This window comes from Danio rerio, chromosome 7 (genome assembly GCF_052040795.2).
Source record: "Danio rerio strain M-AB ecotype USA chromosome 7, GRCz13ab, whole genome shotgun sequence".
Classification (NCBI taxonomy): Eukaryota; Metazoa; Chordata; class Actinopteri; order Cypriniformes; family Danionidae; genus Danio; species Danio rerio.
In genome coordinates, this window is record NC_141027.1 from 58,530,346 (window position 1) to 58,553,993 (window position 23,648).

The 23,648-nt window shown below is 34.3% G+C and overlaps 2 protein-coding genes across 10 annotated transcripts in view; one reads left to right on the forward strand and one right to left on the reverse strand.

Moving 5' to 3' along the window:
- The window catches only part of LOC147843211 (uncharacterized), a 501,869-nt gene that overhangs the window by 306,343 nt on the left and 171,878 nt on the right, over window positions 1-23,648 (forward strand). The gene's annotated exons all lie outside the window — the stretch shown is intronic.
- unm_hu7910 (un-named hu7910) overlaps window positions 1-23,648 on the reverse strand; it is a 77,611-nt gene that overhangs the window by 49,346 nt on the left and 4,617 nt on the right. For 3 of the 9 annotated variants that reach the window (XR_015496286.1, XR_015496287.1, XM_087261929.1), the window contains exons 2-3: window positions 15,157-15,306; window positions 9,930-10,001 (exon numbers count right to left, since the gene is read on the reverse strand). Coding sequence is in view for 7 of the 9 variants with exons in the window: in XM_087261929.1 (XP_087118055.1) it covers window positions 9,930-10,001; window positions 15,157-15,306 (222 nt within the window). In the remaining 2 variants the exon portion in view is untranslated. Of the gene's footprint in view, window positions 1-2,304; window positions 2,344-3,323; window positions 3,414-9,929; window positions 10,002-15,156; window positions 15,307-20,593; window positions 20,726-23,648 lie in introns of those variants that run through there. The other 6 variants (XM_087261928.1, XM_087261924.1, XM_087261926.1 and 3 more) reach the window with 4 other exon arrangements.

A 23,648-nucleotide genomic window follows, 5' to 3' on the forward strand; every position in this document is an offset into this window, starting at 1 on the left:
AGAAAATATTCATCAGAAATTTTGGTCCATATTGACATAATAGCATCACGCAGTTGTTGTGGATTTTTTAACTACACATCCATGATGCAAATCACCCGTTCCACCACATCCTAAAGACGCTCTACTGGATTTAGTTCTGGTGACTGTGGAGGCCATTTGAGTACAGTGAACTCATTGATTTGTTCAAGAAATCAGTCTGAGATGATTCACGCTTTATGACATAGTGTGTTATTTTGCTGGAAGTAGCCATCAAAAGATGGGTACACTGTGGTCATAAAGAGATAGACATGGTAAGCAACAATTCTCGGGTACTGTAGGCTGTGGTGTTGAGAAGATGCTTGATTGGTACTAATGGGCCCAAAGCGTAAAAAGAAAATATCCCCATTATATCCCTATGCCATTAAACCACCACCAGCAGCCTGAACTGTTGATAAAAGGCAGGATAGATACATGCTGTCATGTCATTGACACCAAATTCTGACTCTACCATCCAAACGTCGCAGCAGAAATCAAGACTCAGACCAGGCAACATTTTCCAATCTTCTATTGTCCAATTTTGGTAAGAATTGTAGCCTCAGTTTCCTGTTCTTAGTTGACAGAAGTGGCACCCAGTGTAGTCTTCTGCTGCTGTAGCCCATTCACCTCAAGGATGGACGTGTTGTGCATTTACAGATGCTCTTCTGCATACCTTGATTGTAACGAGTGGTTATTTGAGTTACTGAACCACTCTGATCATTCTCCTCTGACCTCTGGCATCAACAAGGCATTTGCGCCCACAGAACTGCTGCTTACTGGATATTTTCTCTGTTTCGTACCATTCTCTGTAAACCCTAGAGATGTTTGTGTGTGAAAATCCCAGTAGATCAGCAGTTTCTGAAACACTGCGACTAGCCCCGTTTTAAGTCACTTAAATCACCTTTCTTCTTCATTCTGATGTTTGGTTTGTCCAACGGCAGATCGTCTTAACCATGTCTACGTGCCTTAATGCATTGAGTTGCTACCATGTGATTGGCTGATTAGAAATTTGCATTAATGAGCAGTGGGACAGGTGTACCTACTAAAGTGTCCGGTAAGTGTATGTCCATGGGCTGAAACATAGCTCCCCATGAGTAAATGTCCCATCAGGGAGAGCTAAAGTTAGGGACACTTTCATGTAAATGTGAAAGTGATGTGTACCGCATGTCAGCAAGTGAGCTCACATGGGACCAGAAGCCCATGGCACTATTCCTCTTTAAACCAATTTTATAAGCTTTTGTTATTTAAACATTGAACCTCAAAGTGAAAAGAGAACTTCCGAGGGATATTTAAGAAGTGCTTTATTTGAACAGGAGAATAAAAGTTAGTCTTGCTTCTCAACAAAAGAAGTCTTGCTTCTCAACAAAAAAAGCTAAATAACGATGAATACTTGTGTATCTCATTTGTAAGTCGCTTTGGATAAAAGCGTCTGCTAAATGACTAAATGTAAATGTAAATGTAAATGTCAATGTACCTGACTTGTGTATTCAATATTGTATTCATTTTTTGCATGTAATTGTATATTTTTTTATTTGACCAGCCAATTAGAATATTATCACACGATTGAATGGACGTTATCAGTGGTTATCAGCAGATAAATATAGGCCAGTAGGGGGCTTCTGCATCTACTAGTAGGTGGGGTTTGACACCCCAGAGGGCTGTTATCATCCATCCACATGGTTAATCAGCTTTAGAATTCATACGGCTGCAGCAGGAAATTAACAAAAGTTATTAAGTTTTATTTCTTAAATTTCCCATTAATTGTGTTTTATTAACGTCTACCCCAACCGTCACAGTAATGTAAAAACTGAACAGCCTTCTGAGCCTACCATCTGAGCCTTCTGAGCCTACCAATCTGAGCCTACCATCTGAGCCTTCTGAGCCTACCAATTGAATGGGATAATGCCCATTCAATTGAGTTATAACTTTCAAAGTGGGTAATTTAAAAATCTCCTATTTTTAATTGTATACTAAACATTTCATATACCAAATCATATCGAACTGGTGACCCTAAAACCAAACACAAACTGTAAACAATCTGTATTGTTGCACCCCTAACACACACAAACATCCACACTCAAATATTATTTAAAATGTCATATAGGTTTTGTAACAACATCAGTTTGAGAAAATTCCTTACAGTATTATTTTCATTATATCAAATAACAAAAATGAAACCCATAACTGACATTTTAAAAACTGATTTTCGCAATTAAAACATGCTAAGAAAAGCTTTACTAAATCTTATTAACTGTGCTACACCAGAACTCCAGAACACATGCTAAGTACCTCCTTCTCTTTTTAACCCCACTTCTTTAACTCTCTCATCTGCACAGAAAGAGAAAAAAATGTCAATTATAAAAAGCACTTCGGTTTAGATGCAAAATAAGCAAATGTCGCATTTAACAAATTAGAGAAAATATGCTCAGAACAACAAACCTTTACAGTTGATTAATACATTTTAGTGTACAAACAACCATTAGCAGAATCCTGAATGATAAATCTAAACTGAAGAACCAAAAACCAAAAGAAAACTTGTTAGCGGTTTAAAAGGTTCCGTTACATAATATTAGTGCATGTATTGCTGACATGAACAAATAATGAACAATACATTACAGTGTTTGTTAATCTTTGTTAACATTAATTAACTAAAAATGTTTACTAGTTTTTGTTAACTCACGGTGCATTAACTAATGGTAAAGGGATAGTTCACCCCAAAATGAAAATTGACTCACTATTTACTCACCCTCCAAACCTTTATAAGTTTCTTTCTGCCACTGAAGACAAATATAGATATTTTAAAGAAACCTTTAACCATTGACTTCCATACTAGGACAAACAAATACTAAAGAGGTCAGTGGTTCTTTTGTGTTCGACAGAAAAAAAGAAACTCATAAAGGTCTAAAACAAGTAATAGGTGAGTAAATGATGACAGCATTTTCACTTTCGGGTGAACTATCCCTTTGACAAACACAACTTTGGATTTTACTAATGCATTAGTAACTGTTGAACCATAATTAATTAATTGCGTACAAGTATTGTTTAATCTTAGTTCACGTTAATACATGCATTAACTATTTCAAAACTAATTTTAACCACTGCACTCTAGTCTCATGAATCCATTTCAGTCAAGTTTCTTCAAAGACCTCAAACAGCACACCAGTGGACACCTTCCACCATGCCAAACACAAATGCTACAACCTCAAACTTATTGCAGCTTTCTCAGTGCAAGCAAACACTAAGTACAATCCAAAAGCACAAAGACAAATCAATGTCCATGCTATAGCCATTAAAAAAAAAATCTTTACAGGTCAGCTTGGAATGGGCTGCTTGGATACTGTCTCCTTCCAATGTGACATTTTTTCTTATAGTTTTTTCCTTGGCGACGGTAGCATTCTCTAAAGGGGAGAAATCATAATAAATAGAAAAACCCATTTGCATATACACAGACAACCAGTCAATGTGATATAAGGCTGTTATAATCAACTATTTTAAATACACCAGAAGCATGTTTCACTTATAAGTAGGGGCGTCAACCCAGGCTCATTCTAAAAAATGTACCCCTACACTGAAGAGTGCCAAATAAGTCCCAGGAGCTATGTTTTTACAGTTTTTTCTTTCACAAATGCACCAGAGAGCACTATCCACTGACTGACTGACCAACCGACTGATCTTACATGCTTTCTGGAACTGTCTTGACCGGACTCGACCCCAATAGCTTAGTCAACTCTCTGCGTCCATACAGAGGTAAGCAGTCATACGTACTTCTGGCTACATAAATCGCAATCTCCAGGAATCTATATAGGGTTCCATTTACAGAATAAGCCTATGTTGTTAGAATTAGCATGGACAGGAGGGACATGTGCCCACCAATATCCACCGACTATTGAACTGTCGCCACCAATAATGTAATTCACATAATAAAATAAATAAGGTAAAATAAAATTTACGCTGTCAACATTAACCTAGACATGCATAAACGGTTAAATCCCATATTCAACTCAAGTCCTTCCAACCCAAAACACATATGAACAATGTGCTTGGTTGTGTCTTTCAGTGCTGTCATGTGAGTGGCTGTAGCTACTTTCAGATGTATGCAGCGCCAAAACTGCAGGGGGATTTTACCTTGCAAGAATAAGGTGTGTGAAAAGGTTGACACACGTAAGTGTAGATGGTGGCAGCAAGAGATTCATAGGTCCCCAGATTCCCCACCAATATCAAAAGCAAAGGCCTTGCTTATGAGCATACCAAAAGCCAATTCAAATAAATAAATAAATACATAAATAAGTAAATAAATAAATAAAAAACTACAACATGGGTCACTAGAGTTTGTGTGTAAATAACGGCTTCCTTAATAATTTGTTAGCACATGTTGTATTTAATGTATGAATAGACTGATTTCACATGGCCGCCATTTTAAACAGCGAAATCGAGGCTGCGGAGGGAAGCAACTCTGAAGTATCACAGAGAAAGTCAAACAGGAATGTTGTGCATATTAACAGCAAAGAAAAAGTGACACAAATTAATAATTTCACCGCCTTCAGAGTGACCTGAAGGTCGGTTCTGAATGAATAGTGAAAATAAAAAAGGATATTGGACCCCATTTCCAGCCTAGTTAAGACAAATGGCGCTAGTTAGCTAATGTTTTCTCTCCCAAACACATGTTTTAGATTCCATTTATCAAACTCAAGTTAATAAACTGATTCTTTCACTATGTTAGACTTGTCACAATACAAAATTTTGGTACTGAACCGTAAAAAAAAAAGTCCATTTTCCATTAACATTTAAGCAATGTTGATGGCGTTCTTAAACACAGCTGATTTGCCATTGTGTTCAAGTGCTCGACAGAAATTACTGTTATTGGCCGTGCAAGTCATCAGTTAACCACACTTCACTGATGTTTACAGACTGCAAACACAGACGAGCGATCTGCTGATGAATCGACTGATCCTTATGACTTTAAAACACTCCAATGTTTGTCTATCTGTGTTTGCAACCTGTGAAGAGCGGTATACTGATGACCTTCGCAGCCAATTTCATTTAATTTCTTTTAAACACAGGTGAATATTGTGGCAAATCAGCGTTGTGGTGTGTACCTGCTGCCATGAACTGAAGCCTAGGAGGACACTTAAGCATATGACTCTTAAAGAGATTATAATGTTGTTTATTGCCTAATATGCTTTAAAATGTTTAAATTAAATTAAACTGAACTGAATGATATTAAATTGATGTTTGCACCACATCTGCATTTTGAAATCGCAGCAACAGCTGGAGGTTTGTAGTCCACACTATGTTATTGCAATGTTTACAGTGTTGATCCTACACTTCCGGGTTTCTTCCCACCAAAATCTTGCTTTCGTGTTTTAAAATGGCAGCTGCGTGAAATAAGGGTATTAACATTTAAATTTAAACTAAATGTAAAAAATAGGAACTCATGAGCTGTAATTATTATGTCATGACTTTACTTAGAGAGGCACATTACTATTAACTACTCATTAACTACTCATGAACTCCTGTGTTTAAACTGTTCATGTTGATGTAGACAGAACACTTTTCTATTTTTATGCAGTATAAGCGCACTAGACGGTAGGGCTGTGCAATTAATCGAAAATCCGGTTTCAATTTCGATTACGGCTTCTTACGATTGTAAAAAAACATTAATCGAGATAAACGATTACTCCATGTACCGCCTCCTTTCCAGTTCCTTGTGAAAGTGACTGAAAGATGTGCTGTAATGTAACTTTTGCAGCATGGGATGCGCATCATTCATATTTTTAAAAAGCGCAAAAGAGCACGTGCTGTTGTGTGTGTGTGTGTGCGGGCTGTGTTTAGCCTCAGACAGGTATTGTGTGTGTGTGTGTTTGTGTGTCTGTGTTGCGCGTGGTCCATGCTTAGCCTCGGACAGCAGAGCACACGCACATCTAACGCCATCTTAATGCGAGCGCTTTAATGGTCAAATACATGCACGGTGTTTAGTGATTATTCATATTAATCCTCATTTGTGTAATAAACAAACAAGTTGAGAATCAAAAGACACGTGAAAGAGAAACCATATCGGAGCCGCACTATTCTTAGTGACAGCGTGCAATATTCCTGCTGCTGTTTTTATTATTAATCAAACAACAAAAGGACAAAATCCACTCACTGCTCTTGACTTAAAGACTTTTGTAGATAATTTTTTTCTTTTTACAGTTTTTTGGTAAAAACAAAAGTGTACTTAGAGCTTAGTATGATTACTGTTGAACCACTGAAGTCACCGTCTATGGAGGATGAGGGAGCCCTCGAACTTTAAGTGAACTTTGGTGAACTTTTATCTAAAATACCCTAATTTGTGTTCTAAAGAAGAACAAAGGTCTCAGTGAAATGGGACGAAATGATGGTTGAGTAGTTACAGTGCCTTAAGAAAATTCTCATACTCTATGAAAACCTACAGTATAGCTTTTCTCACATTGCACCCTGGAAAATGTAATTAATTTTAGCTTATTTTAGCTGCATGTACACATTATAATCCTTATAATCATTAATGTAAAATATCATTTAAATACATTCCAAAGAATTAATCAAAATGAATAAGTAAAATGCCTTGTTTGGTAAAGCAAACTTGCTCTGTTGCAAGAAATCAACTTTTATAAAAAAACCTCATGTGAATTAGTTTGAAGAAGTAGTAGTGCTTTTCTGTCCACCGGTTAAATGTTGTAAGACCAAAATTGTAAATAAATCTGTACAAGTTGTTTGAAATGTGGTTTGATTTCAGGCAGTTTGACAGATAAAACAACCATTTCAAAGTGGTATGATAATTTTCTATCAGCACTGTAATAAGCTAATATTCCTTTTATGGGTGAACAGATGAACAGATCGCTATAGAACTACAGTATTCATACCACAAGTTATTCTGGCCAGTATGTTTATCTTTTATCAAAAAAAAGTGCAGTTCATCCAGTTTTGAGCTTTAGATCACTACAAGGAATCTGCTGCTGTTTTGCAAAACTTGTTGCTGATGTTTGAAAATCAGTGTAAATGCTGAAGAGAAGAAAAGAGAATGGATTCTCTCATTATCATTGTTATCTTACTCAGAACAGATTTATTCTCATGTTGAATTTTTGTATTTAAATTTGTATTTAAAAATACTGAGTATCATTTGTATAAATTATCCACAGAAACGTGTGCCTTGCAGAGCTAAAAAATAGCTTACAGATCACAGTGCATTTCTTCCATGTGCATCTGTTAGAAGTCAGAAAGCACTCATTTGTTCTTGATCTGTCAATCATATTACATGATCATAACTCCTACGCTTGATGACATCGTGCATTAACAACTGTGAGAAACATTTCAACAGATGGTACATAAAGCCAAGAGATACGACCTAGAGAATATGTACTTGCTGCAGGTGCAGGCTGATCTTTACTCGAGAGTATTGTTTTTTCACTAAAACAATTACTGCATTTAAAAAAGTTAGAAAGTAATTCTATTGTTGAAAAGGGTTAGATACTGTATATAGTAGTGTAAAGTGCAAAACTACATAGTTCTTTGTGAAAAAGTCTTTGCCCTCTAAACCTATTAACTGGTTGGGCCATTCTTAGCAGCAACAATGAATCGCAATGAATCAACTTACAAAGATTCTGTTACAGCAATGAGGAAGAATTTAGGCCTACTCATCGTTGCAGAATAGTTGTAATTCAGACACATTGGGGGGTTTTCAAGCATGAACTGCCTTTTTAAGGTCATGCCACAGCATCTCAATTAGATTCACATCAGGACTTTGACTAGACCGCTCCAAAGTCAATTTAAAATAGTACTTACTGTTGTGCTTTAAATCATTGTCCTGCTACAGAACCAAAGTTTGCTTCAGCTTAAGGACACTAACAGATGGCGGGATAGTCTCCTTTAGGATATTTTTGAACACAGCAGAATTCATGATTCTAAACCTTTTTTTTTTTTTTTCACATGGCTATGTGGTTTTTGTATTTAGTTTTCCTTTAAAAACAAAAATCTAAAACAAAAGCAATATGTTTCCTTGTGTTATCTTTGACTAATATTTAAATGTGCTTATTGATCTGAAACATTAAAGTCCTAATGAGCCGAAATCTGTGATGATTTTTTTTTTGTATTGTGACAGAGACAGAATTTGAAATGAGTAAACAGTGGGCTTGGCTTGTTTTTTCTACCGCGGGCTAAATGGATGTAGTAAAGTAGGCGTTTTATTTAGAAAGATTGGGAAAGGGGTTTTAGAAGAGTTATTACAGACTCCTGCTCACCATTTCTGTTTGTTGTCATGGGCATGGTTAAGTATATCAGCCATGCCCACTACCTCAAAATCCTGTAATTTGCATTATCAGATTAAAAAATTACAAAGGCAAACAATTTTCTTTTCTAATGACATGCACAGATGAATTGTTCACCACAAAACTGGTAATGTGAGCTAGCAAGATCATATGGTTACTTTTAAATTAAAAAAAAAATCACATTCCAAAGATTTGTACACCCAATTTAGCATGTTGAGGAACAACACTGAATAACATTAATAAACTTGAATAATCAAAAGAAACATACACACATAAATATATATATTTTTAGTTTTCATTTTTTAACTTATTTGAATTTAAATGCAAGTTTAAACTAAACTCTTATTTTACTTAGTATATATCAGTTTAATAAAACTGTTTTGTTTAAATGCAAAAAATAAATGAATAAAAATTTATATAAATAAACAAATAAATTGTTCACAGAGAAATGGTGAAAAATTAGGGCTGCACAATATATTGTTTTAGCATCAATATCGGGATGAGCACTTCCACAATAGTCAGAGTATATGAAATGTTGAGTTATGAATATAGTTGACCAAGAGTTCAGAACATTGTGAAGTTATTGCAAAGTTTAAACATATTAGAGTGAAACTGTATCATTTGCACGTTTTTAATCCCTGACAGAGTTCAAATTATTCAGAAACTTATAAGAATATAAGAACACTTTTATTGAATGATTTAAACAGTAAAGCCTTTTGCAGTGTTATTTTACATTGATTACTCACATTCTGTACTTTAAATACTATTTGACTGCCCTGAAAGCCATAAAATACTACTATCACACTACTGTCTTTGCTCTTTTGTATTTGTCTAAGCTTGTATTTTGTTTATTACATTTCATGCATAATTGGCTTCCCCACTGAATAATTCCAATAAATCCTTTCTAAATAGCAGTTTGTTTATCTGGTGAAATGATATATACATCATATGACAGTATTTATTGCAGAAAAATTAAATATCGCAATGTCCGATTTGTCCAATATCGTGCAGCCCTAATATATATATATATATATATATATATATATATATATATATATATATATATATATATATATATATATATATATATATATATATATATTTTTTTTTTTTTTATTTATTTATTTATAAATATACACATTTTCAAAAGGAATCCTCATTTATAATACTCATTTATATTAAGCAGTGTAAAAATAACAAAATTTTTATAAATATACAGAGAAAAAATTAAACCATATCTGTAACAGTCTAGTAGTGAAAAAGTTAAGCAATGACCTGACAGTGGAAAAACTAGTAGCTCACACTGTGCAATAGTGAGAACCTCACTGCGGAAAGCATATCAGGTCAATTGTAAATGTGTGCACAGTTACCATAGAATTTGTGTTTACCATAGAAAGCAGTAGCTGATTCATGCACAGCTTCACACAGACAAGACTATATACATGGAAAGTATCTGCTTACAACATCAAATGACAGGAAACCTCATATGCAGACACATTTGACTAAGTTCAGAGTACCAACATACTGTAGTGACACAGGAAAAGCGTGTTTAGCCCACTTCCTTAAGGCTGAAAGAAACAGAAACACAGTCTTGCACTAAAAAGCCACATAAAAAAAGTCAATTGCACTCACCCAACAAAACCTTAGCATCTTGTACATCAAAGTCTCCATCACCATCAGCATCATATACTCCTCCGAGAACATCTGAATTGATCAAATAGAAAAGAAACAGTCTTTTGTACAACCAAGTGAGTGGTGGCTCAAAATGAAACTGCATTTCCAAACACCACTTCTTGTTTGTGGTTTTGTCAGTCATACGGGCGCAGAGATCAGTGTCTGTTCACATTGCATGTAAATTCAGCGCATGTTCTTTGGCCACAGAATGTTAAGACTGCTATGCTGATATGTGTGGTATAGCTAACTTGCTATATTAGTACATGCGTGCTATGGTTAGCTTTGCTATATTAGCATACATCCTAAAAATAGATATAATGATGAGTAAGTATTTAAAATTTGTAAAATATATAATAGTTTCAACAGAGTAATTGTAATTTAGTATATTTTATTTTAATCTTAGCAAAAAACATTGTTTATTTTATTTTATTTTTTTACAGTTAAACCCCATAGTATAGTACAGTACAGTATGTTTCTAACTGAATGGAGGTAATTCATTTGTTAAATTAAAATGTTTTATACTCCTCAATTGAACTTTAAACTGTACCGCATCAAAGATGCAATTATTTAGTTCATGTGTATGAGTCCTTTTTACATTATTGTGTATTAGTAAAAAAAAACAAATGCTGCGTTAGAATGAAAATGATCCACATCCACACTGGCGCTTTATCTAGCGATTCTGAAAAGCTCTTAGTCCACACTAGAAAATGTACATCATGTATATCTTTTATTCTATTTGGTGAATCTGGTTCGGGTGGATTTTTAAAAATTATATATTTTATCTAACTTCATTCATTCATTCATTTTCTTTTTGGCTGTCCGTTTATTAATGCGGGGTCACCAAAGCGGAATGAACCGCCAACTTATCCAGAATAAGTTTTACGCAGTGGATGCCCTTCCAGCTGCAACCCATCTCTGGGAAACCATACACACTCATTCACACTCATACACTACGGACAGTTTAGCCTACCCAATTCACCTGTAACGTATGTCTTTGGACTGTGGGGGAAACCGAAGCACCCTGAGGAAACCCATGTGAACGCAGGGAGAACATACAAAATCCAATAGAAACGCCAACTAATCCAGCTGGGGCTCGAGCCAGCGACTTTCTTGCTGTGAGGCAACAGCACTATCTACTGCGCCACTGCATCGCCCATTTATTTAACTTTATTTATTCAATTTGTGTAAAACAATTTGATTAAATAATATGATTAAAGATGAAGACTTTTTTGTGCTAATTTGAAAACTGTTATAAAGAGTAAAATAAATAAATAAAAATAGAAAACGTGCATCATGCAACCAAAGACCAGGAGTTTCCAACTTTATTTCATATGAGAGTTACTTTTTAAAAACTGAAAGTGGCTGAGAGCTTCTCATGTTACTGTTACTAAATCTTTTCAATTGGTAAAATACCATATATTACTGCTGGGCGATAAAATCAGTCTCAATATTTATTGACCAAACACCATTGTCAATATCAATCAAAAAACATTCGGTATGAAGTTTGGATATGTGGGTGGGGACGACTAGCCTTAAAGGCGCAGTACAAAAAAAAATGCTACCCGATTAAGAAAATAATAAAAAGACACTTATAAAAGGTATAATAAAAAAATCTGATGGGTGTTTTGAGCTGAAACTTATCAGACACATTCTGGAGACACAAAAGACTTATATTAAAAGTAAAGCTGCATGGCTTTCGACTAATTTGTTACGTGAGATTTAGGCTAATTTATCTTGATGTGATTCAAATGTTGCAGGACACAGAACATAGACTCAAGCAACTTTGCCATGCTTAAAGCTTGTAGCTAGAACATAATTAATTAAAGATAGTCTCTGTGTGATTAACACAAACTCCATGGTCCACTTAAGATGAGATCTCAAATCACAGAAATTCCACATGTATGAATAGATAAATCGCGTATAAATTGGTCAAGCAATGTATTGGTGCATATAATCATTCACTTTTTTGACACACGTACTGTATAGGATTTAATAATCTAATTCCAAATCATTTATTTTAAAATACAAGTTAATGTTTAGATATTTAAGACAAAAATAAAAATATATATAAATATATAAATGTCATATACATGAAACATATTTCAAAATTTATCAAAACGTGTTTATTTATGAATATAATGACATATGGATAGGCCCACACAGAATCTGCGCACGCAAAATTCTGCAGATATTAGCTCATCATTAATTCTGTTTATTTACTTATGTCAATGTGTGTAAATCTAAATTTATTCAGTTTTTAAATTGATTACAGAAATATTATTGACTATATTGAATAATATGAAAATGTTCATCTGATTTATGTACAATGCAGTTTGTACAGTAATATTTTCTTTCTTTTAATAGATATATGAGAGACTTGCTTTGTTTACCAAATAAAGTGAATATACTTGGATTTGCATTTTAAACATTAAATAAAAGTTTAAAATATATCATTTTTATTTCACATATTAAGGTTTTAGTTATGATACTCTCAAAATAATTCCGCAGAAATCCACAGATTTTTATCAAAATTCTCTGCAGAAATAGCTAAAAACGTCCGTAGATTCTGTCTGGCCCTACATATAGCCTATATTTATACAGGTATTGATGAAACGGCTATGTTTTACCTATAAGCACAGTACAGTGTTGATGTTCAAACTATTTATAATGTTAAAAGTGCCTGACAATAATAAATATTCTTAATCATAGGAATTAGTCTGCCTCGTCATTATGGTAGTACTTGAAGAGACATTTTTTTCTCTGAGGTGGTACTTGAAAAAAAGTCTGCAGTAGACTAATTACCTCAGACACACACAGCGAACACAAATACTGCAGTGCTTTTTACTTTTCTTCATAAACTTGATCAGAGTTTCAGCAATGATTTGCCTGTTTGTCATTCTCTGAGGAAGTGGTGGTCAACTAGTTGCGCTCACGCTCCCCTGGCGTCTCTTGTAAATTCCACTGTAAGTGATCAAGAAAACCACGTACACATGCTTGTCACTTCAGGTCAGAATAACAACATATGCAAAAACGAGTGCTGTGGCTAGCAGCAGTGAAGAGATTGTAAATTGGTTTTGCTTGGAGTTTGAGGTTTACATTATCATTAATATTTACACGGTATAGCTGTTGATCTACCTTAAAGTTTGCTTTGATTGTTCAGTGTTCACACTTCACCATTGAACGCACTTTGTAACATCTTATTTATCAAGTTTGAGTTTCTTTAATGCTTATGTTTACTTTATTATTAAGAGATCAGATATTTTGTTTGAATATTTTTGTTTTTGACTGTTAAAACTATTTGTCTTAGTGATGTTGGTAAATTAAAATAAAGTGGTTAAATAAAATCATAATATTCCTTAATGGATTGTAAAAATATTTAACAATTATCAAATGATATGAAACATGACATCGTGATTTTTTTTTTGCAATTTTGCCCAGCCCTACTATACATAATAAATCATAAATGTTAAATAACAAAAATCTAAACAGTTGAAGACCCATATTTTTTATGTTGCCCTTAAAATAAAAAATAAAATTAAATTAAATAATAAATAGTAATAGAATCAAAGAAAACAGGTCTTTGATAAAAACAGTACATTTATTGAAAACTGTTTATTTTATCTTCATTCCAAAGTACCCTATATATAAATTGTAACTTAAAGAAATATATTTTGTTTTAGTTTATTAGTAAGGGCTTCACGGTGGTGCAGTGGGTAGCACAATCACCTCACAGCAAGAAGGTTGCTGGTTTGAGCCTTGGCTGGGTCAGTTGGCATTTTTGTGTGGAGTTTGCATGTTCTACCAGTGTTGGCATGGGTTTCCTTGGGGTGCTCAGGTTTTCCCCATAAGTAGTATAGGTGAAATGGGTAAGCTTAAACATCCGTAGTGTATATGTGAATGAGAGTGTATGGATCCCAGTGATGGGATGAGGCTGGAAGGGGCTTCCGCTGCATAAAACATATGTTGGATAAATTGGCGATTCATTCCACTGTGGCGACCCCAGATTAATAAAGGGACTAAGCCGAAAGGAACATGAATGAATGAAGTTATTAGTTACTATACTATCAAAATCATTCCACAAATTTGCAGAATATTTTTATAATTATGCGCAGAAATATCTAAATGTCTGCAGATTCTGTCTGGCCCTAGCAATGGCCCATAATACCCATTCAGGGGGCGAAATATCAGTAGTCACACCTCTGTTTTCAGATGTCACAGTTTACTTTCATCCACACTCACATGGAGCACCATCTCATTTCCAAACAAAAATGGCAGTAAATGTAAAAACTCAGAGGTAGTGTTATGGAAGGTGTAACCATAGAATAAGTTTATTTATTATACTGACTGCAAATTTGCAATCAGCTGCTTTGAGTAAGTTTGTATACAGTTGAAGTCAGAATTATTAGCCCCCCTTTGTAATTTTTATTTCTTTTTTAAATATTTCCCAAATGATGTTTAACAGAGCAAGTACATTTTTACAGTATGTCTGATAATGTTCTGAAGAAAGTCTTATTTGTTTTATCTGGCTAGAATTAAAACAGTAATACATTTTTAAACCCAATTTTAAGGACATATTATATTATATTATATTATATTATATTATATTATATTATATTATATTATATTATATTATATTATATTATATTTTTATTTCTATAGTCCACAGAACAAACTATCGTTATACAATAACTTGCCTTATTACACTAACCTGCCTAGTTAACATAATTAACCTAGTTAAGCCTTTAAATGTCACTTTAAGCTGTATAGAAGTGTCTTAAAAATTATTTTGTCAAATATTATTTATTGTCTTCATGGCAAAGATAAAATTAATCAGTTATTAGAGATGAGTTATTAAAACGATTATGCCTTGAAATGTGTTGAATAAATCTTCTCTCCGGCAAACAGAAATTGGGAGAAAAAATAAACAGGGGCTAATCACTCTGACTTCAACTGTATATGTGAAATTACTGTATATGCATTCCTCCTGGTTTGAAAATACAATTCAATTTTTGTTGGGTGTCTTTTACCCTGTGCCTTCACAACAAACTAGTCCTACCATTTCATTGGATGTTTTAAGTAACAAAGAAGATGCACAAAATATGCTCACCATTATTTACGTCCTAATTTAATTAACACACTGATTAAAAGTCTGCATCCCTGCAAATGTGATTTTAGATGTACTTACCAGCCACACTGTTGTAGTCAACAATGTCAAACCACACGACACCAACAGACAACCAAGCCCCCAGCAGACCCAGCACCAAGATCCAGCTGAAGAAGGAGTTGCCCTGTGTCTTATTTTCACTTCTAACAGTTGTATTTTCAACTGGAGACTCTGAAACAAACAAACAAACAAACACACAGACACACACAGACACACAGACACACAGACACACAGACACACACACACACACACAATTACTATGTGTTTTGTTGATGTGCTGTACACTCAAAACTTCTGTGCCTGTCTTAAAGGCATCATTCCACTTTAAATATGAACATGCAATGAAAATCTAAGAAAATCAGACAGACAATCCTGTCAGTGGTGATAGTATTCAAAACTGGCCAGACAAAATCTACAGACTTTTTGTGCCATTTCTGCAAATAATTTTGTAAACAATCTGTGGATTTATGCAAATATATTTCTGGAGTATATATACACAACTAAAATCTTGATGTATGAAATAAAAAATAATACCTTTTTAACTTTTTTTTAAATGTTTACAATGCACATCCAATTATATCCACTTAATTGGTAAACAAAGCAAGTCTCTCATATAATATATCTACTAAAAGACAGAAAATATTACTTTACTAACTCTATTGTAAACAAATCATACAAACCTTTTTATATTAGTCAATAATATTAATGAAAATGATTACAGAAATGAATAAAATGGACACACATTTATACGCGTAAATAAACAGACTTAATGATGGGCTAAAAATCAATGTGAGTGCAGATTCTGTGTGGGCCTACTGATTACTGGTTGACCTCTGATAACAGATGTGCGGGCTGCCATTGAAGGAGCAGATTGTTACAAAGAATTTAAACAGATAGTTTACTTAAAAATTTGAATATACAGTTAATGTACTCACGCTCAGGCCATTAAAGTAATATAGTAGGTGACTATTTTTCGTCTGAATCTGTGGGCCTTGTCACAAACACATGATGTACAAATAATTCCAAATCAATTGACTGATATTATATGAACTACCAAGAACCATGGATTCAGCTAAAATCTTCTAATAAAGAAAGTCAGCTACTGTACATCTTCAATGGCCTGAAAGTGGGTAAAATTAACTGTAAATTAAAATTTTTTGATGCACCATCATTTTAATAGAAAGATCACACTGTTGTGGTCTGGAGATTAAACCAAATCTTCTCAATACATAATGAACTCATAAACTTGAATTCACAGCCAGAACCTTCCAGCAGAAGTGTGTATAGTCAAGTTTAGAATAATTGGCAACAGTGGATTTATTTTATTTATTCTTTGTTTTAAGGGGGGTTTGATGGGGGTGCAAAGGGGGGGGGGCTTAAAATTTGGAGGGGTTGCTAAAAATATATTGATAGCTTTAACTATTTAAATAGCGTTACTTTTTATAAACAGACCATAACTAATAAATAGACCATACTTTTATACATATTTTTAACTCTTTTTTTTATAGAAGTAGCCTATTTTTAACTCTTTTTCTGTTCAATAAAACTTCTCATATGCCACTGTAAGTAATATTACTTCTGCTGCCAACAAATTGCAAATTAATAATATTTTTAATCGCACAGAAAAAAGCAGGGATTTCATTAGTTTTTATTATTTTTATTTATTTATTTTTTTAAACACTGGCTATATTTTCACATTTTTATATATTATTTACAATAGATAAGGTCCAAAAAATTCATATAACAGTTACCAGGTATGTTATATTTCATAGTAGATCCATGGTGGACTTTTTTTGTTTCAGCTATAATAAAATCATGAACTCTACATAAAATGACTTCGCTAAACATAAAATTGACACGCTATTTGCAAAAGTTTCCCGTTTTTTCAAAATACTAGCCAGTCCTCCTGCTTTTATTTGTTTTAATTTTTACATATCAAAATGTTCATCTCTTTCAATTGATACGTAAAGCTGTGCAACACGTTTTATATTAATCCAGTAGTAAAAATATCCCCCACCTGAAAAAAAGGAAAAGAAAAACAAGGTTCATTGTGTGCATTAGCCTTTGGCTACTACACATGCTCAGAACTTTTCAATTTCATCTAAATTATAATCTTATCATACTGTCTGTGTCAGTGCGAAAAGTTGCACAACATGTGCTGTCCCTAATCTAACACGCATCAAAGGTGTGTTAAATGTAATGCAACTAGGCATGGGCCGGTTGTCGCAGTTTCAAACAGTTTCCACAGTACCACAGTGTTGTGATTACTAAAATATGTTATTTTAAAATATGTTATAAAAATGTTGTTCTAAAATATGTTATTTTTTAAAGGTCTTTTTATAAAAATTAAATAAATTTGTAGTAAAACACACAAAACCACAGAAACTTTCATATATATTGTAGAAACGATAAAACAGAAAATTTTAGCAGTTTTAAAACATTGACTTTTCCAAACCGCGCTAACCGGTTATCTTCCCATGCCTGAGTGTAACACAGGTTGGGTTAATTTCAACTCATCGATTTGCATGTGTCAAAAGTTACACAACATGTGTTGTTCTTAATCTAACACGCATTACATGTGTGTAACACAAGTTGGGTTTTATTTTAACTGTTTTGAGTACCAGTTTAGTGTAACTGAACATGCTCACAACTTTCGAGTTCTAGTGAAATTGAAGTATTTTATCATTTTAACACATTTGTGTTACAACTAACAGAAAATGCGTTGTCCTCAACATATGAATGTGTTCAACATTGAGTTCAAATTTAAACAGTAAAAGTAATTTAACACTAAAACATACAAGTTCTACCTCTTCCCAATAGGAAAAACCACCAACAATCAAGAATGCATATTTATATAAGCTGCGTCCCAAATGGCACACTATACACTATGCACTCATGCACTATGTACTTATGCACTTACACACTCAACAGGATAGTATATGAATGTAGTGTCGTCCCAAATGGCACACTAATGTGTTTTTACTAAGCGGAAATTCAAACCGTTTCCCTGATGATGTTTGACGGTCGCCAAATCAGTGAAATAAACAACCGAATTATCAGATAATATCTGCAGTGAGTATTGCCACATTCACCATCGGGAGGCGCTATAATCACTCTAGTAGGAGAATTTTGCTTTTACCATCCAAAATAAATAAAGTTATTCAACATGTGCGTCTGAAAGCTCTGCCCCTCCCGCTACGTAAGCAAACCTGCGGTCGTTGAGTGCGTGAAGTGTCCATCATTCCACACTTCTTTTTAGCGGCTGAATGAGTGCATCATCCGGGTAATTAAAGTGCACTTATTATTTTTAGAGTTTTCAGTGTGAACACACTACTTACACCATTTATACTACAAAATGGCGTAGAATAGTGCATAAGTATGCGATTTGGGACGCAGCTATAGTGTCATCAAGTCATTGGGGCAAAAACACCCCTGGTCATAATGAAAGGGTAATCAATTTGCCTGGAGTTTATTATTAAGGTTTTGAAAACTTTCAAAGAACTTTCCCTAAATATGTGTCAAAATAAGGTTAAAGGTGCAGTACGTGATTTGCCACAATGCTAGCCTGTTAGCATAAATCTCTGAAACACTGTCCCTCCCCTGTCGTCCAAAGCCACACCTCCTGAAAACACAAGCGCACGTACCGCATGACTGCAGAACCCTCTCTCATACGTTGAGCTAAAGCTTGGCCTTCATCATGCAGGAATTACTCATTATTACACTCTAAGCCATACTTACATGCTATTTCTGACCGAATAATCAGAGTAGCGGTAAACACCATAGGGAGCGTTTCACAGGTTGTCATTGTTCACAAATGAACCAATACGAATATAAAACAATCTTAAGCTCAGTAAAGTAGGCTAGGTGGAATAGCACTGTTGACATGTTTTGTTGTTAAACTAAATAAAAATCTACATTGTCGATGCAGTAAAAGGTCCTTTTGAAACTGAAAAGTCCCATCAATCTTTCACCAGAAGATTTCAGTGGCTGAACAACACTTCAGAGCCTATAACCCATTCATAACAGCCCAATCTACATCAGCTCTGCGTGACAAAAAATAGTTTCAAAACAGAACATTACCTGTCTAAGAGAAATACTTCAGCCATGGTGTCTTCCTTCCTCCAACGTGCAAAAGTAACTCCAATATTGATTCAGGGTTTTAAAAAAGTTTCGATCCAGCATGTTTTTACCGCTTGCTCTCGCTCTCTATCACTCTCGTGAACGCGCAGCATGGCAGAGCTGCGTACAAACAGGTGCGCAGTAGCTTAAATTTGCATTTGTTGACAGACAGTTTAAGCTCCGTATCACAATTATGGGAATTATTGGCTCGACATTTTAATTGGACAAACATTTTTTAGTCTTATGCCTTACCCAGAATATAAAAATACATTTAGATCATTTACTTTAATCAGTACTATTGGAATGTTAAGAGACTTTTAACCAGCGCAACAAAAAATATTTCTGAAGACAATCACCTACTGCACCTTTAATTCCATTTGCTGTAAGAGAGAGACAGTGATGGCCAAATTAAGACTTATTCACCGCAGAGTGGATGAAGACATCCCGAACATCACACAAGGGTAACGAAAAAATACAGGTTGTTTTGTCTTTAACGCATCCTTTTTAAAAGTGCTGGTCAGTCACCACTACTCAGTACAGATAGATTGTATTTAATTTTTAATTATAAATGAAAATCCAATCATGAGATTAAACTAATGGTAATATTTTATCATACTTAACTATGATTATATCATTTTTTGAATTGAAATTAATAAAGCAGTTTCTTTCTATCAAGTAAAATGATGATTAAATGAAACACAATTTTCATTATTGATTAAATTAATCTTTTTATATTGACATTTGGTGCTAATATCCTGTTTGTGTTATGTTGAAATCTTTTTTAAAAATGGGTAATACTAGATCTTCTAACTCCTTTAATGTACCTGTAACACCTTAAAATAAGCTTCCATGGAAAAGCCAAAGGAAATGGTCTACTTACAGAAGCAGATAACAAAGAGTTAGATAAATAACAAAAATATCACATTACAGATTGCATTACTCTAGACTGCCAAGGTCATCTGCAAGTTACATGCACATACAATCACGATCAATTAAGCCTATAAATGAAGAGTGGCTACATATGACGTCATAAGGATGACATGGCCAGTGTAATTAGTAATTAGACAATGATTAGTCAGTCCAAACAAACTGATTATTTATTTATATTTAACTTTATCACAAAAAAAGTTGTCAGAAGTTTCATATAAACATCATAACAGTCATTCTTTACAATATATGCAACATACAAACACACCAAGACTTGAACTTTAAACTTCATGCTCACACCAACACTTGGTTCAACAACCCGATATGAAACAACACTGATACAGTCTAATGTTTAAGATTTTACCACACCACAGCAGCAAAACATGCCATGTCTGACCATAACAGACTATACCTGTCATTTTGGCTCCATCTACACTGGCTTCTGCCATCCTTTTGGGACTCTAGCTTTTGCAAATCAAACTGCAAAAGAAAAGTGAAGGGTTTTTTCAACATGTAGCACTTCTCACAGGTTTAGCTGCAACACGATATATGCACAGCCTCTTGGGTATTTTTAGTGCTGCTGTACACACACCCTCTTTTAGACCTCATATGGAGACTCGGTTATAGCCAAACACACTCACTAACACAATTGGCCCTCCAAAAAGACTGCCTGCACATGTTACTGGCTGTCTGTTTCAAGGCCTATATGCTTTTATATATGACCGCTTCAAATAATAAATCACACACACCTCATAAGTTCATCACAACTCAAAACCTTTGTATTTTGGTTGGGATTTAATAATGTTGTTAGTACAGTTCAATTTCCAAACCAAATCTAAAATAAGCTAAGATAGGAAAAATTAATAAAAAAACAAGTGAAAATAACAAACATTAGTAAATTATTTGACAACTAAACTAAGTGATAAATAAAAATATAAGTTAGTAAAGATCTGTAATCTTGTTAATTGACATTTTTATTCATTTTCACTCTACCCATGATAGTCAAAACCAATTTTGTTTGTGTCGAAGCTATAATCTTGAATTTGTAGGGAGTTTTTAATTTTAAAGTGATTTCTGACACACACTCTAGTTCATTTCTAACTATGAGACACTTGTTAAAGGGATAGTGCACCCAAAAAAATCCCAAGTACTAAGCAAGACTTAAATGAAGCATGGAAGCAGCTACATTTCAAAGAAAAGTGTCAGTCACTTGAAATCAAGCTCACTAGAAGTCCACCATAATAGTAATCATGGGTGATCAATTAATTAAAATATTGTTTAGATTTTGGCCTCCACAACGATTATGAAAAAACAACAATCGAGATAAAATGATTATCGTGTTAAATGCCTCCCCCTTTCCAGAAAACTGCATTCATTCCTTGTCAAAGTAAAATCAAGTAAATTAACTTTTTCACCATAAGGCATGCTTGATTTAATGTTGTTTTAATTACTAATTGTATTTGATTTATTTATTTATTAAAGTTTTTTTAAAGTGTGAAATAGAACATGGACTGTTTTGTTTGCACTCTCAGAGAAGGAAAAGAACATGGACACGTAAAGTCATCTTTTAGCTTAAAGTGCACTAATGGCAATATTACTTGCAAAAATGTGTTCAGATGTGTTGGTAAGTGATTAAGCACAAATGAGCCCTCAGTAAACGGAAGTCTTTATTAAAGAACCTTTTTGTAAGACATTCCTTTAACTTTACATTTTAAATGTGGAGTTAAATTTAAATTTTACGCCAGTGTCAAATTAAGGTCCCCACCAGTGGTGGAAAGAGTAGTGATAAACCCTACTCAAGTAAAAGTACCATGACAAAATCTCACTGATTTGTCTTAAGCAGCTAATATTAATGACCCAAGCATAATACTGGACCCAAGTGAGGAGGCTCCAAATATTTCTGGTCACAGCGCTAGCAATACTGGAAACATGAAATACCAACATAATCTCACGGCAATTCGTAACTTTTTGATTTAGTGGCTAATTCATATGAATTCGTATGATCTAATTCGTACAATTTAGTACGATTTTCTCATCACCCAATGACGGTTGGGGTTAGGGGTGGGGTTAGGTGCCACGCCTCCTTTTTTTCAATCGTACATTTTCGTACAACCGAACTCGTACAAATTCGTACGAATTAGCCACTGAAATACTTACGTTTCCTCGTGAGATCAGGCTGGAAATACAGAGATAGTTCGCTGAACTATGGTTTTATTCCACTTTCTCAAAGCAAAGGGTTCTTGATCCTGTTACAGTGCTTTATCTGCGCCAAAGTTCTTGCTAATCATAGATATATACACTATATATTGCATAGGGACCCTGAGCATGCGTCAATAGCGCCGCCACATTAGTACAGTGCTCCCAAGACAAATGTCATTCAACCGCACTAATCAAGACAGTGTTATTACGTGAAGATGCGGGACTTTAGCGCTGTCTACGGGTGTAGTAATGAGAAAACAAAGAAAACAAAGCACAAAGGCAGAACATTTTATAGGTAAGATTAAGTTTTTTATGTTTTTGTATGTTCTGAACTTTTGTGCTAAACAGGTAATGTTATTGATGATAATACAGTCAATTGTTGCATTCACTATAAGCCAAAGTAGCTCCAACTAGCACTAAATACTCGGCTTATGCTAGTTTTGTTGAATAAAATCAGCAAACAATGCAAAAGAAATATGACAACGAGATGCTGCGATGCCAAAAACTTGTATTATTGTCGGCTAAGTGAAGGAGTCTTTCATTTACATTTACATTTACATTTAGTCATTTAGCAGATGCTTTTATCCAAAGCGACTTACAAATGTGTCTTTCATAACGGAGATTCATTCACAAACGAATCGCTCCCTCCGTCAGTATGGTATGAGAAGTGAAAGCAGGAGTGGAGATTTGTTTCAGGAGACGGATTAGATCACATTTAACAAGGAGGGTGGATAGTACATTTCTGTACACAAAAACACAAGCTTTTTGTCAGGAATGCCAGTGCGATCACTGATCCATCAATGTGGAAAAGTGATGTAAAATTATAATTTTTTTTTTTTATAATATAATTTGAAAAAAATTTGCAAACTAACATCCAGGAAAACTCACGATAATAGATATATTTGTATATGTGTATATCTCTGGCTTTGGATGGCCACAGTCCTCCACTGTAGCTTGGTCCCGCATTCATTTCAAAGGAGCGCTACCCTGTTTCAAAATGGCGGCTCTATTGACGCATTCCTTCCAATAGACAACAGCAGGGTAGGCGACATCTAATGTATATATCTATGCTTGCTAATGAACGCATGAGGTCATCCTAATTAATAAGATATTTGCAGACAACTCATACCCAATACCGTAACAAGCCCAGAGCCTTTATTTGAGCGCAAGGCAAAAGAATTGACACACCGGATGTCACAGCTACTGACAAAAAAGTTTTTAAAAATAGCAAAGAAAGGGCATACCATTGCAGAAACTTTGATTTTGCC